Source organism: Nicotiana attenuata, chromosome 1, assembly GCF_001879085.1.
Source record: "Nicotiana attenuata strain UT chromosome 1, NIATTr2, whole genome shotgun sequence".
Taxonomy (NCBI): Eukaryota; Viridiplantae; Streptophyta; class Magnoliopsida; order Solanales; family Solanaceae; genus Nicotiana; species Nicotiana attenuata.
This window is the reverse complement of record NC_031989.1, coordinates 97,194,293-97,207,086: the sequence shown is the minus strand read 5'-3', so window position 1 is coordinate 97,207,086 and position 12,794 is coordinate 97,194,293. Positions and strand designations below refer to the sequence as shown.

At 37.5% G+C, this 12,794-nt stretch overlaps 1 protein-coding gene across 1 annotated transcript; it reads right to left on the bottom strand.

Moving 5' to 3' along the window:
• On the bottom strand, positions 12,192–12,794 carry LOC109230867. The gene has a single exon (XM_019396330.1). The coding sequence runs from the start codon at positions 12,695–12,697 to the stop codon at positions 12,365–12,367; it is 333 nt and encodes a 110-aa protein (XP_019251875.1). The 5' UTR covers positions 12,698–12,794; the 3' UTR covers positions 12,192–12,364.

Here is a 12,794-nt window from a genome sequence, read left to right as displayed (position 1 = left end):
CTGCATAAAAAAAGATATTGCAAAGCTAATAGATTATTGTTACAAAATTTAGCTCAAAGTAATAATATAAAACAAGAAGATAAGTAGAATAAGAGAAGAAGAGATAACTTTCTTATTTCATCAAGTGTTCAAGTGTGTACAATGTGATGCCCAAACCCTCTATTTATAGGATGATATAGGTAATACAAAGGGATGCCATGAACATAGTATTACCTATTGAGAACATGGGGGAAGATCATGGAGGTGTGAGAGTTACATCCATAATGGTAAGAAGTAGTGGGAGGTTAATGGAGAAGAGTAGTGGGTGTTACTCCCTTAGGAGTTATGGACATCCACCATAATCAAATATTTCATAACACTCCCCCTTGGATGTCCAAAGATAATGTGCCTCGTTAAAACCTTACCAAGAAAAAACCCTGTGGGAAAAAATCTTAGTGAAGGAAAAAAAGTACACATATCTTGTAATACGCATTACTTGCTGCCTCGTTAAAAACCTTGCCAGGAAAACCCAGTGGGATAAAATCTGTGCGAAGGGAAAAAGAGTGCAGCGCGTGCTATACTCCCCGTGACAAAAATATCACTTGATATCTCAAAGACGATAAATTCCAATCATGTATAACAACTTCTCAATTGCTGAGGTTGGCAATGAAGAAGTTTGCCAAATTATCAATTGAACAAATTTGTTGAACATCAATCATGTCTGAAATAGAACTTTAGTGAAATACGTTTTATTTTGTCTCCTTCGATAGTCCTTCTTTCAATTGAGCTATGCATGCAGAATCATCTTCAATGTAATTGAAATCTTGTTGAATATCATAATTTGGCATTACGCTCACAGCCAAATAGATTATCTGAACAACGAACTATGCCCTGCATTTGTATAACCAACATAACCTTGACAACAATTTTTAGAATAAACAAATCTATATCAAAGATTCCTTTCGCAATATAACACTAATCGTATTTCGATATCTCCATACATCCTTTATACTTTCAGCTGTTGGAACTATCCGTCCAACTTCATATTTTTCAGATTAAGTCAATTTTCATTGCATATTTTTCATTTGGCCAATCATTTATCTGTCCAAATCCCATGACAGATTTGAGCTCAAGATCCTCGTCAACATTAATAGTATTGAGTGCCACATTATATCAACAACATTGTCGACGATTATTTTACATCGGTTCCATCATCAGTCAATAAAGACATAACTTATCAAGATCTCATTATTTTCAGGTACCTGAGCCTCTCCCATGAGGTCTTATGAAGTGTTATGTCATGGTGCTCTTATATAGCACTTGCCTCCTTATTATGACCATCTTGAACATTTGCTCCTCTCCTTCTTCAAGAATTTTATCTTTGGAACCGATTAGACTATTACGCTTGATGCGTGCCATAGACACTGTCTATCATGAACTTTATTCCATTTGGAGCATTAGTAGCTGAAATATGATATTTAGTTTTGGGTCAGCAAATTCGCATGGCAATATTTTGCAAATGAATTATCACTTGAACTTCAAGTTCATATTTTCTTGTACGAGGATCTAAGTATACTCATAATAATTCATTCCATGTATTACTTTTTTCAGCTGCTCATTTTCTCCCCCTAATGTTTGGATCACCAACGCATATCTCCAACCTTCTTTGAGGACCAATCTTTGTACATTGTGGTGGCACAATTAAATCATATAGTACATCCATATTTCTAGATGGAAATATTTGGTTCCTGACCCTAAACCAATTGTGATGGGGAGAATGTATCATAATTTGTTGGCTAGATGCGTACAAGTGATGTTGTATATTAAATAATATACCTCATACCAAATTTCGATTTGGGAGTTTTATTCTCATATCCAATGGTTTAGCTATAATTGGACGCATACAATTTCTACTAAACCAACTTGGATTTAAACCAGCATTATCATCACAATTTACATTCTGGAATTGTGCTCTAATAATTTGAGCAAGCAACCATGCAAAAGCCAAACTGCAAGTTGACAACAAATGCACATGTGACCATACAATAAATGCATCTTTTAAAATTATATAATAGTAAACGGTCCACATGGCAGGTGACTGGGCCCATATATATATCACCTTTTATTCATTCCAGATTTTAAGGGATTCAATCCCAACCTTGACTGGTATATCATGAGAATAAGCAGCACAAGAGAATTCTTGAAGAATTTTCTATTGCTTCAATATATACCAATGTGAATTCTCAATTAATTTTCACATCATAATTGAACCGGGATGGCCAACCGGTCGTGCCAACTAATATTTGTTTCAGTAAATATTTAATTTACTATGGCATGTGATTCCATCACCATGCTTATACATCTGTAGTACAAATAGAAGAAAAATCGGGTAACCTTTCATATTTACCCGGTATGATTATAATAATATGAAGATATTCAATCTTCCTTTCATTTATAGTCTCAATATGCCAACCACTTTGGCTAATATATTTGAAACTCAAAAAGTTCCTTTTTGAGAGTTACTACCACCAATGCCATGAATAATTTTATTAATTCGGGTAGTAATAAATTCGCTCTTTCGGAGCTCTCAATAATTTTGTACTACAAGATCTTTTATACCACCATCCAAGTGGTGAATTTTTCCTCCACAGAAAAAATTATGTTATCATTGTCACAGTCAAAAATATTATAAACAAGACTTATTTCTTGCTTTACTTTTGCCTTTAATAACTTTTTATAAGGCATGTCAAAATATTTTCGACGCACCACATATACACGACAAATGACATATTCGTGTAACCACATAGTAGTGTTCATGATCCTTCTTTCTCTCTGAGAGATAGAGGTGAGTTGTAGTATTTATTCAACCATACATAAATATATTCTTGTGCATAATTTGTATCACATATATATTTCACATTCACTTCAGGAATGAATCTGCATTTACAATGCTTATCACAAGTCGCATTCTTTTAAAAAAATGGACTATAATCGTCAGAGCGTGCCTCATATTTACAGACCATATTGATACACAATTCCTTCACCTTTGAAGGATTATTTTGAGAACCCTTATTGTTCTCCTTTTCACAATTACCATAATGATGACTATTATTATTTTGATCTTTGGCACGCCACATTCATTGGTCAATCACTTGTCTTCATTTAGACATATTATGCATCGCTACCAAATTCACTTCAAGAATGGAGCAATCAAGTGGGACAAGCTTCATGTTTTTTCATGAAAAATACATTATTTTTTCTTTAGTCATCATTATATCATCAATATGGTGCATTAGGACTCAAACCCAATGCATTACCCATATAAAGGCATGTTAGGCCATAATGAGTTGGGACTCGAACCCAACTTTTACAATCATGGATCATCAGGACTCAAAACCCGATGTCTTACCCTCATGGTGCGTTGGGACTTAAACCCATCGTCTTACCTTCAATAAATGGCATAATAAGCCAAAGTGCACTGGGACTCGCCCTCGAGTATTTAAAAGTGTTATATCACTTTAGGCAACCATGCATACTATATAACTCTGTCATGGTTCAAGTATATTTTCTTATGCAAAACATTAAATTTAAAGAACTATTACATGATAAATCCTTCAAGATAGAAAATAATCTAGTACTGTAAGTAATAATAAACCATCTAGATAGATATGCTTTATGTATGACTATGAACCATCCAATATGAATGAAATAAATACTTGAGTTGTAGCTATATGGAAAACGTTGCTCAAGTATGATATGTATACTAGTAGTACTAATAGAATTACAAGAAAAAGTGATTTGTCGACTATGGCCAGAAGACATTTATATTGCCATATATTAACCCTTCCAATTAGTATATAAGTAAGCACAATAATTATATACTTAGGAGCATACATTGGAATGATGGACCACTTACCAAAACAAAGATAATCTATAGAACATTTTTCTCACTGTCCATACGAAATCCAACAGGCTTATGCATTGGAAGCTACGGTTTTACTTGGCAATGGTAATACAAAAACAGATCATTTATTGCGACACATTTCCTAAAAGATGAAAAGGATTGTCGAAGAGAACAATCGTGCTGATAACGTGTTACAAAACTTAGCTCAAAGTAATAATATAAAACAAGAAGATAAGTAGAATAAGAGAAGAAGAGATAACTTTCTTATTTCATCAAGTGTTCAAGTGTGTACAATGTGATGCCCAAACCCTCTATTTATAGGATGATATAGGTAATACAAAGGGATGCCATGAACATTGTATTAACTATTGAGAACATGGGGGAAGATCATGGAGGTGTGGGAGTTACATCCATAATGGTAAGAAGTAGTGGGAGGTTAATGGAGAAGAGTAGTGGGTGTTACTCCCTTAGGAGTTATGGACATCCACCATAATCAAATATTTCATAACAATTATTTAATTGTTTAGAGATTGGGGATTTCTTAATAGCTAACATTTAGAGCTTTAAACTCATTCGACAACAACAATAACAATATAAGTAAGTGTAATCTCACGGGGTCGGAAGAGAATATGATGTAGAGATGTTGTTTTCCCGAATTGACCCTCAGCTAAAAAAAAGAATTTTCTTCCAAAAGTGAAAAATCAATAATGAAATAAAAGAAAAAGAATATTGCCAGAAAAAATGGTAATAAAAAAACCAAAGGTACTAATTAAATTGAAGAATAAGATAATACTAGAATTCTAATAATAACGATGATAAATACAAATTAGAGCACATAAGGTGCTCAAAACTAGAATCATGCTCTCCCAATAAGAGAGAAAAATCACTCGACTACCTACTTTCCTTCTATTCTAATTCCGACCTTCAAGCTCTTCTATATAGGGTTATGTTCTCAGTAAGCGGAAAATGTGTCATGTCCTATCCAATCATCTCTTCCCAATTCTTTCTCGGTCTACCCCTACCTCTCCTTGCATATATCGCTTTCAACCTCTAGCACCTTTCTCGGAGGCATCTACGGTAACTCATTAATACTAGCTAATTAAGTTTATGATTTGTTTAGTGAATTATTAATTAATTAGACAACCATGTGATGCAATTAATGACCTTACCAAAATAACGTATTCTGATTGTTTGGTACTACTCATTTCATTTGGCAGAAAAGATCCTAGATTTTGCCCCTTTTCCATTAATTTAACTTCAATCGTATTAATGAAAAGGGTGACTCCATTGACCAATACTATTATTACAAAGAATTAAAGGGATCCAAAAGAAATTCAATACCAGCAAATCTCAGAGTTGTAGGCAAGGTATTACTCCACTTTTAACCAAGTATCAATTGTTTCATATATTCTCAAGTGAAATCAATGCGGTCAGCCAACAAGCTAGCTTCCTCAATATTACTGTATACGGTAGAAATCGAGGTTACCCGATTTCTCAGGCTCGAAGGGTCATCTTAAGTCCGAGTTCAGGATGGATCAAGTTCGAGCTCGACGGACCAGGCTCGAGATCGATGACATAGCACAAGGCTCGAAGAACCAAGTGTTAGAGGAACGTCGAGCCTGATATGACTGACCTCGAGATGATGCCGTTACGGATTTGTAACAAAATGGGCAAGATTCCCGCCACGTCCCCAAGATTGTGGCGTAAGTCCCAGAATAGATTTGTACGAATCCGTACTAGGCGGTTAGATAGCTGTCCCAATAAGATTCCTTACTGTAAACAGGGATGTAACTTATTTAGGGTTCCTCTATTATATAAAGGGACCCCAATCATTTAGAAAGAGGATCCAATCATTGGCAAATAATATACTATCTTATTTTTCTGGATCACTGGTCATCAGACTTGTCTCTTCTCTTTACTGTTCTTACTTTATTGTTCCTGGTTCATCTCGAGGTCACTAAGCTCGAGGCCGATACTGTTTGATAACACTGGTTTGATTCACTTATTTCCTTCATTTATACTTCGTAATTCTTGATTATTAATTGGTATTGAACTATATCACATATCTTTAAAACCACATATCAAATTTAATTGTTACTCGTATTTTCAAGGTAAACAGTTTGGCACCCACCGTGGGGCTAAAGATAATAGTGATTATTTCAGTACTGATTCTCATAACACACGTTATTTTTACACTTTTTCTTGTCAAGAATTTTTGATTTTCAGGATTAAACATGTCAAACTCGTAAAATGCACCTGTTCATGACAACGAAGGTCTTGGATTTCATGGGAAAAACAACAATGTAGAGGTTGGTGTACCACCGATAAACCCATGAGAAGTGCCAAATGTGGAACCAGTTGATATTAGTTTGCACATTGCTTTGGATGCAGATTTAGGCGCAGACCCAGGAGGAAGTGTACACAGGGAAGCCCGATTTGGGGGCCAAGGAACACAAGGTATAGGAGATGGGGGAGTCAGCCTCCAAGTGATATTCAAGATGCTGCAAGCTCAACAGGTTGTCATCGCTAAACTTCAAAGACAGAATAAAACTCCGAGTATAGACGAACCGGAAAACACTCGACGTACTGAACCGGCGCCAGAGAGGTCAAACAAAAATGGCTCGGGGACTGACCCACAATTATGAGGATGCTCGAAGAGCTCGCCAAGAGGATCGAGTCCGGGGAAAAAAGGATTGAGGATAATGACAAAAAAGTGGAGACTTATAACTCCCGTGTCGATTAAATACCGGGAGCTCCCCCGATGTTGAAGGGGTTGGATGCCAGGAAATTCGTACAAAGGGTGTTTCCTTCGAGTGCGGCTCCGAAGCCCATCCCAAAGAAGTTATGTATGCCCGATATACCTAAATACAACGGAACCTCTGGCCCAAATGAACACGTTACTTCTTACACATGCGCCATAAAGGGAAACGACTTGGAAGACGAAGTAATCGAGTCTGTACTGCTGAAGAAGTTCGGGGAGACTCTATCGAAGGGTGCCCTAATATGGTATCATAACTTACCCCCTAATTTTATTGATTCGTTTGCTATGCTTGCAGATACTTTTGTAAAGGCACATGCCGGAGCCATTAAAATTGCAACAAGAAAGTCGGACCTTTTCAAGATAAGGCAGAAAAATAACGAGATACTCAGGGAATTCGTATCTCGATTCCAAGCAGAGAGAATGGATTTGCCTCCAGTCACCGATGACTGGGCTGTTCAAGCTTTCACTCAAGGTCTCAATACTCGGAGTTCCATAGTGTCACAACAGTTAAAGCAAAGTTTAATCGAGTACCCGGCTGTCACTTGGGCCGGCGTACATAATCGGTATCAGTCGAAGATTAGGGTCGAAGACGATCAACTAGGGACTCCTTCGGGGTCCGTTTATCTTAGCAGGATCATGGATATGATCAAAAGGGATATCGATCGAGAGCCGAGGTCGAATAGAGATCGATATCAATCGTACAACGGAGACTATAGAGTCAGCGGTTCCGGGCAAAGCTTCACACGAAATGAGAGGAGAAATGATCGAGGTCAAAATTCACGGGGGCTTGATGCCGAGGAAGATCACGTTAAGTATCCAAAGTTCGAATAAAGGTAAGACCCCAGTCCAATCTTTTCTGTTCTTTCGACTAACACTTGCAGGCTATCGATAAGGATCGGCACGAAACTCTGGATCTTGAAGCACGTGTTGCACTCTTTTTCCCTTAGACCGATTTTTGTCCCAGATAGGTTTTTCCAGCGAGGTTTTTGACGAGGCAGCTGTTGTTCGTGCTAACTAAAAGCAATTCAACAGTATCCGAGGTTCCCTACTGTAAGCCTCGAATACTGGAGGGCGTGACCTTTGAATGTCTACTCTCTGACAAGGAAATCACTTAGTGACAGCGGGCCACAATAGGAAAGTGTTGTAAGGGCCAAACGGTCAGATTAATCGTGCCCGTATAGGTTACTCGAGCCCTAGACATCAAGAATGCGCGCATGTATAATCATCTATCAAGAGAAGTACTTTTCCTTGTCGATATCCCATACCTTTATAAAATTTTCATATTTTATACTCTTGATCTATTGTGTAAACAGGCTTAAGGGCCGACCACGGCAGAAATTCGAACAACTGACCCATGCTTGAGGGTTGCTGTCCCAAAAGCGAACGGAATCAAACTGCTAACATTTCAAGACCATAAGACCTTAAAGGCAATCCTCGATATTGCAGGCCACGGCCACCCCACTCGGGGACTGACACTTCGGGCAAGCTCGAAGTGAAATGGAAGATCAGCCCAAAGGGCAAGTTCCGAACTAAATGGCTACGGCCAAACTAACGCGGATCGGAGACATCCGAAATCCGTGACAAATACAAAAGCCCAAGGGCTACCTTAGCCCGAGTTCGAGAAAACTCTCACTTGGGGACTATCTATGAAGCATAAGGGCTAACTTTACTTCGAGTTCGAGCAAATCCTCACTCGATCATAAAAGCCTAAGGGCTATCTTAACCGAAGAGCAAGCATGTCTCGAACACTCGAGGACTATTTACTTGAGCTATCTGAGTTTGAAATAATAAGACCTCAAAGAGGCACCCCCGATATAGCAAGGCAAGGCCATCACACTCGGGGACTAACATTTCGAACAAGTTCGAAATGTTATCGGGAAACAAGTTCAAGAGACATACCCGAAGGCTACGGCCATACTAAAGACTACGGTCATATAAAAAGGCTACGACCGATATAATGCGGCTCGGAGACGTCCGACTTTCGCCACAAAATAAAGGCCTTCAAACACTTTGAAAAACCAGTTAAATCAGGCTACCCTCGGCAAAAGCAAATAATAAAGGGCTTCGATAAAATCAGCCCTCGGATAATTTAAAGGCTTTGATAACATCAACCTTCGAAAAAGCCTCAAGAGTTATTTGATTGTCGTTACACAGACGAATTACAAATAAGGTTCCGATCGGTCGAACCTTCGAAAAACCCAACGGGTACAATTAACACATGCTAAGGCATAGAAAATTTTTCACTTAATCTTATAGCCGAAAAGAGGGAAAAATTATAGCCGTTATTAGAGGCCGAATTGGCCCAACTCAAAGAGCCTAAGGGCCAATACAAAAGAGCGTAAGGACCGCTCCAAAGAGCCTAAGGGCCAATATAAAAAAGCTCAAAGGCTACTTTAACCAGAGTTCAAGCAAATTCTCACTCGGGTACTATCTATAAAGCCTAAGGGCTAACTATATTTCGAGTTCGAGCAAGCACTCACTCGACTAAGCCTAAGGGCTACCCGAGTTCGAGCAAATTCTCACTCGGGGACTATCTATAAAAGCTTAAGGGCTAACTTTACTTCGAGTTCGAGCAAATCCCCACTCGACTATAAAGCCTAAGGGCTATCTTTCATTTCAAGTTCGAGCATATACCCACTCAACCATCAAGTCCAAGGGCTACCTTACCCCATCGACTGTTTGGCCTAAGAGCCACTCAAACTCAAGTTCAAACGATCATTCGGGGTCCATTGATCAGAAACGGTCAAGGGCAATACTTATTGTCGGTCATTACCATCTCGAAACTTTGGATATTCAAAGGGAATTTTATGCTAAGACGCTCTGACCCGCATAAAAGGGTAATAGATTCAGAAGCCATGAAAGGAAGAAAGCTTTGTATAAACCTATTAACAAGGGCTATGGGTCACGATCAAGAGTTCCTCACACGGGCTGATCAGCCTCAAAAACGAAAAAACCCCCAGAATCTTTTTCACTGCCGGACGCGCTAGAGTTCTCGGAGTCTTCCTCTCGAAAGGCCGGCTTCCGCGCTTTTTCCTCAATCGCTTACGTCACGATGATGATATCATGGCAAATCGGGGTAAAGATCAAGGACTCAATTCGTTTCTTGTCGTTATATTCCAAAAAACGAGGGGGCTATCTGTATACGGTAGAAATCGGGGCTCGAGATCGATGACATAGCACAAGGCTCGAAGAACCAAGTGTTCGAGGAACGTCAAAGCCTGATATGACTGACCTCGAGATGACGTCGTTACGGATTTATAGCATAATGGGCAAGATTCCTGCCACGTCCCCAAGATCGTGGCGTAAGTCCCAGAATAGATTTGTACGAATCCGTACTAGGCGGTTAGACAGCTGTCCCAATAAGATTCCTTACTGTAAATAGGGATGTACCTTATTTAGGGTTCCTCTATTATATAAAGGGGACCCCAATCATTTAGAAAGAGGATTCAATCATTGGCAAAGAATATACTATCTTATTTTTCTGGATCATTGTTCATCAGACTTGTCTCTTCTCTTTACTGTTCTTACTTTATTGTTCCTGGTTCATCTCGAGGTCACTAAGCTCGAGGCCGATACTGTTTGGTAACACTGGTTTGATTCACTTATTTCCTTCATTTATACTTCATACTTCTTGATTATTAATTGGTATTGAACTATATCACATATCTTTAAAACCACAAATCAAATTTAGTTGTTACTCGTATTTTCGAGACAAACAATTACTCCTCCGGTCTTTTTTATATTTGTCATTTTAGTCAATTAGAATTTGGTTAGAAATATTTAATCCTTTAGAAAATCAAGAAAGAATGCAAAAATCCACTCTTGTTGTTCCCATAAAATATAGGATGATTAGTTACTTATTAAATGAAAAATAAGAGTGACTTAGTCAAATAATCTTTATGATTAATGTTAAACGGTATTCTTAGTACGTGTGAAGAAGAATTCAACGACAAATGAAAAGGACCCAAGGAAGTACTACGCATCGAATATATAGATGTTACTCCACTGTCCTAATCGAAAGAACATGATGCATAGTGCTTTGAATTAAACAAGGTCGTAGCTTCTCAATTACAACAAACAACAGCTCTGAGACATAATAATTACCTCTATATATTATTACTGTGAGCTCTATCCTGAGATAGATTGACACAGGGATTCATAGAAAAAGAAGCCTGTAGCAAATTTAAACGTTACTACATGTTTCTCATTATTGACGCATATAATTCAACAAGAAATAACATGAGAAGCATTTAATTTAGATAGGAGCTCGAGTTGTTCGTTCCAAATTAACCAACAACTGGTGCTGTAACAAACTCCCCAAAGACTATGTCTTCCTCCAATGAATGTATCGTCTCTGAAGAAAGGCAAATATCATGAATCATGCTCCCTTTTTCTAGCCCAGGTGACACTGTTATTTTCCCCTCTAACATATTTCCCATGCCACTTCTATGCGCAACTGGCTTTCCCCAGCCAAAATCATACTTATAAAAATCGAATCGTGGAGTGTTCATTTCAAGATTGGCCTTTACTTTTAACTTAGCTACATTTTCTTTGGTAAAAAGAAATACCCTTTCTTCTAGCATTGGTGGTGGAATGGACCTATTGTATGGGTCCGAAATAGAGAAAGAAGGGGGATTAACTATTCAATTCTTACCTATTACTGCTGTAGGATAATTGACAATAGGAAATTCTATATACCTGAGTTCAAGAATTAGTGATTTGTAAAGAACCCTAGAACTTTCCGTTGCAAGGCTGCCTCTGCTCTGTTTTGTAGCATTCTGTTCTCTTTTCCGTATAAGATTTGCATGAAAGAACTTAAGGTTTAAACTTCTGTTTTGTTTGTATAAGAGTTCTTAGCAGACTTGTTTAAGGCTTTTTGTTTTTAGCCTTTTTTTTCTCTTGCCTTTTGAAAGGCAGATACGTTCCTCTCTTTTTGTTTGTATAAGGCTTTAAGCCTTTGTTTACAACTGTCCCTTTATGGGCTTTAGGTTAATTTTTTTTTGACTTAACTAATAATTAATGATACGCACTTTTTAATAATTAATAATATTAAAAATTATTAATATTTCTCCTAATTGTATGTCCAATTATTTATAAATAGAAAAGTAATTCAAAATCAATCACAAGGATTTAAACCGTAATAGAAGTATAATTTAAAATTATAAAAATTAAATTATATATTTAGCTTGTGTTGAAACTTTTATAAATTTGAGGAGTGTTACATTAGAACTACTTTCCCGTTAGAATTTTAGTAGTGCCTTCGAACTCAACCTTTTAATACAAAGGAAGTTAATTTGAATAATTAACGGGATTCTCCACTACATCAATATTCTTTTCCGAACTATTTTTCAAACCCTTTCATCGTTTTCCCATTAATATTGCTCCATTATGGAGTCACCACAATGTGGTATCTTGATAAAACACCCAACTATATAATGGAGTCTCAATTGAAATAGCAAAAGAAATGTTACGAGCTACATAATAACTAATAAGATAAAGAAAAAAAGAAAGAATTGTTAACGAGGATAGACCTAAAAAATCATTAAATAACATAAAAAACACACAAGTTTATAATATTCAAACAAACAGTATCTATTACAAAAGAATCAAACAAATATTGCACATGTACACTTAATCATCTTGTCTAGATTTTAAAGATAGAACACAACAAAGTACAAACTATTCATCAGTATAAGTTTTTTTAAACGCAATCTGTAGCATCAGAATTTTCCATGTCGGAGATTATCAGCTGTAGTAGTTCCTTGTAAATTGCTCGTAGTAGCCATTCTGGAGCCATTCTTGTTCGAAACAGGAGAAACCAGAGAAGAACCTCTGTAATTGAAACTTTTAGGCTGGGACAGCTCCAAGAAATCAACAGTAACCGGAGGCTGAAACTCCGATCGAGTTCTCCGATGAGAAGAGCCCTCTATAGAGTCAGCTCCGACGAGCATGTGGTAGCTCCGGTTAGAGGTATCGGAGAGACACCGGAAAGTATTGTGGTGAGGCTTCTGTTTCTTCATAGCGTGAAGGAGAAATGGGATTAGACCTTCCATAAGGAAAAATATAGTAGCTTTTCTTCTTTTGAATGGGTGAGTTTTGGATGTTGTTTAATTCTTCTTAGTTTTGATGTAAGAAATGAGAATGGCTGAC

Bases quoted from the DNA above. Each gene is read 5' to 3' on its own strand.
- LOC109230867 (XM_019396330.1), bottom strand. From the start codon at position 12,697: ATGGAAGGTCTAATCCCATTTCTCCTTCACGCTATGAAGAAACAGAAG.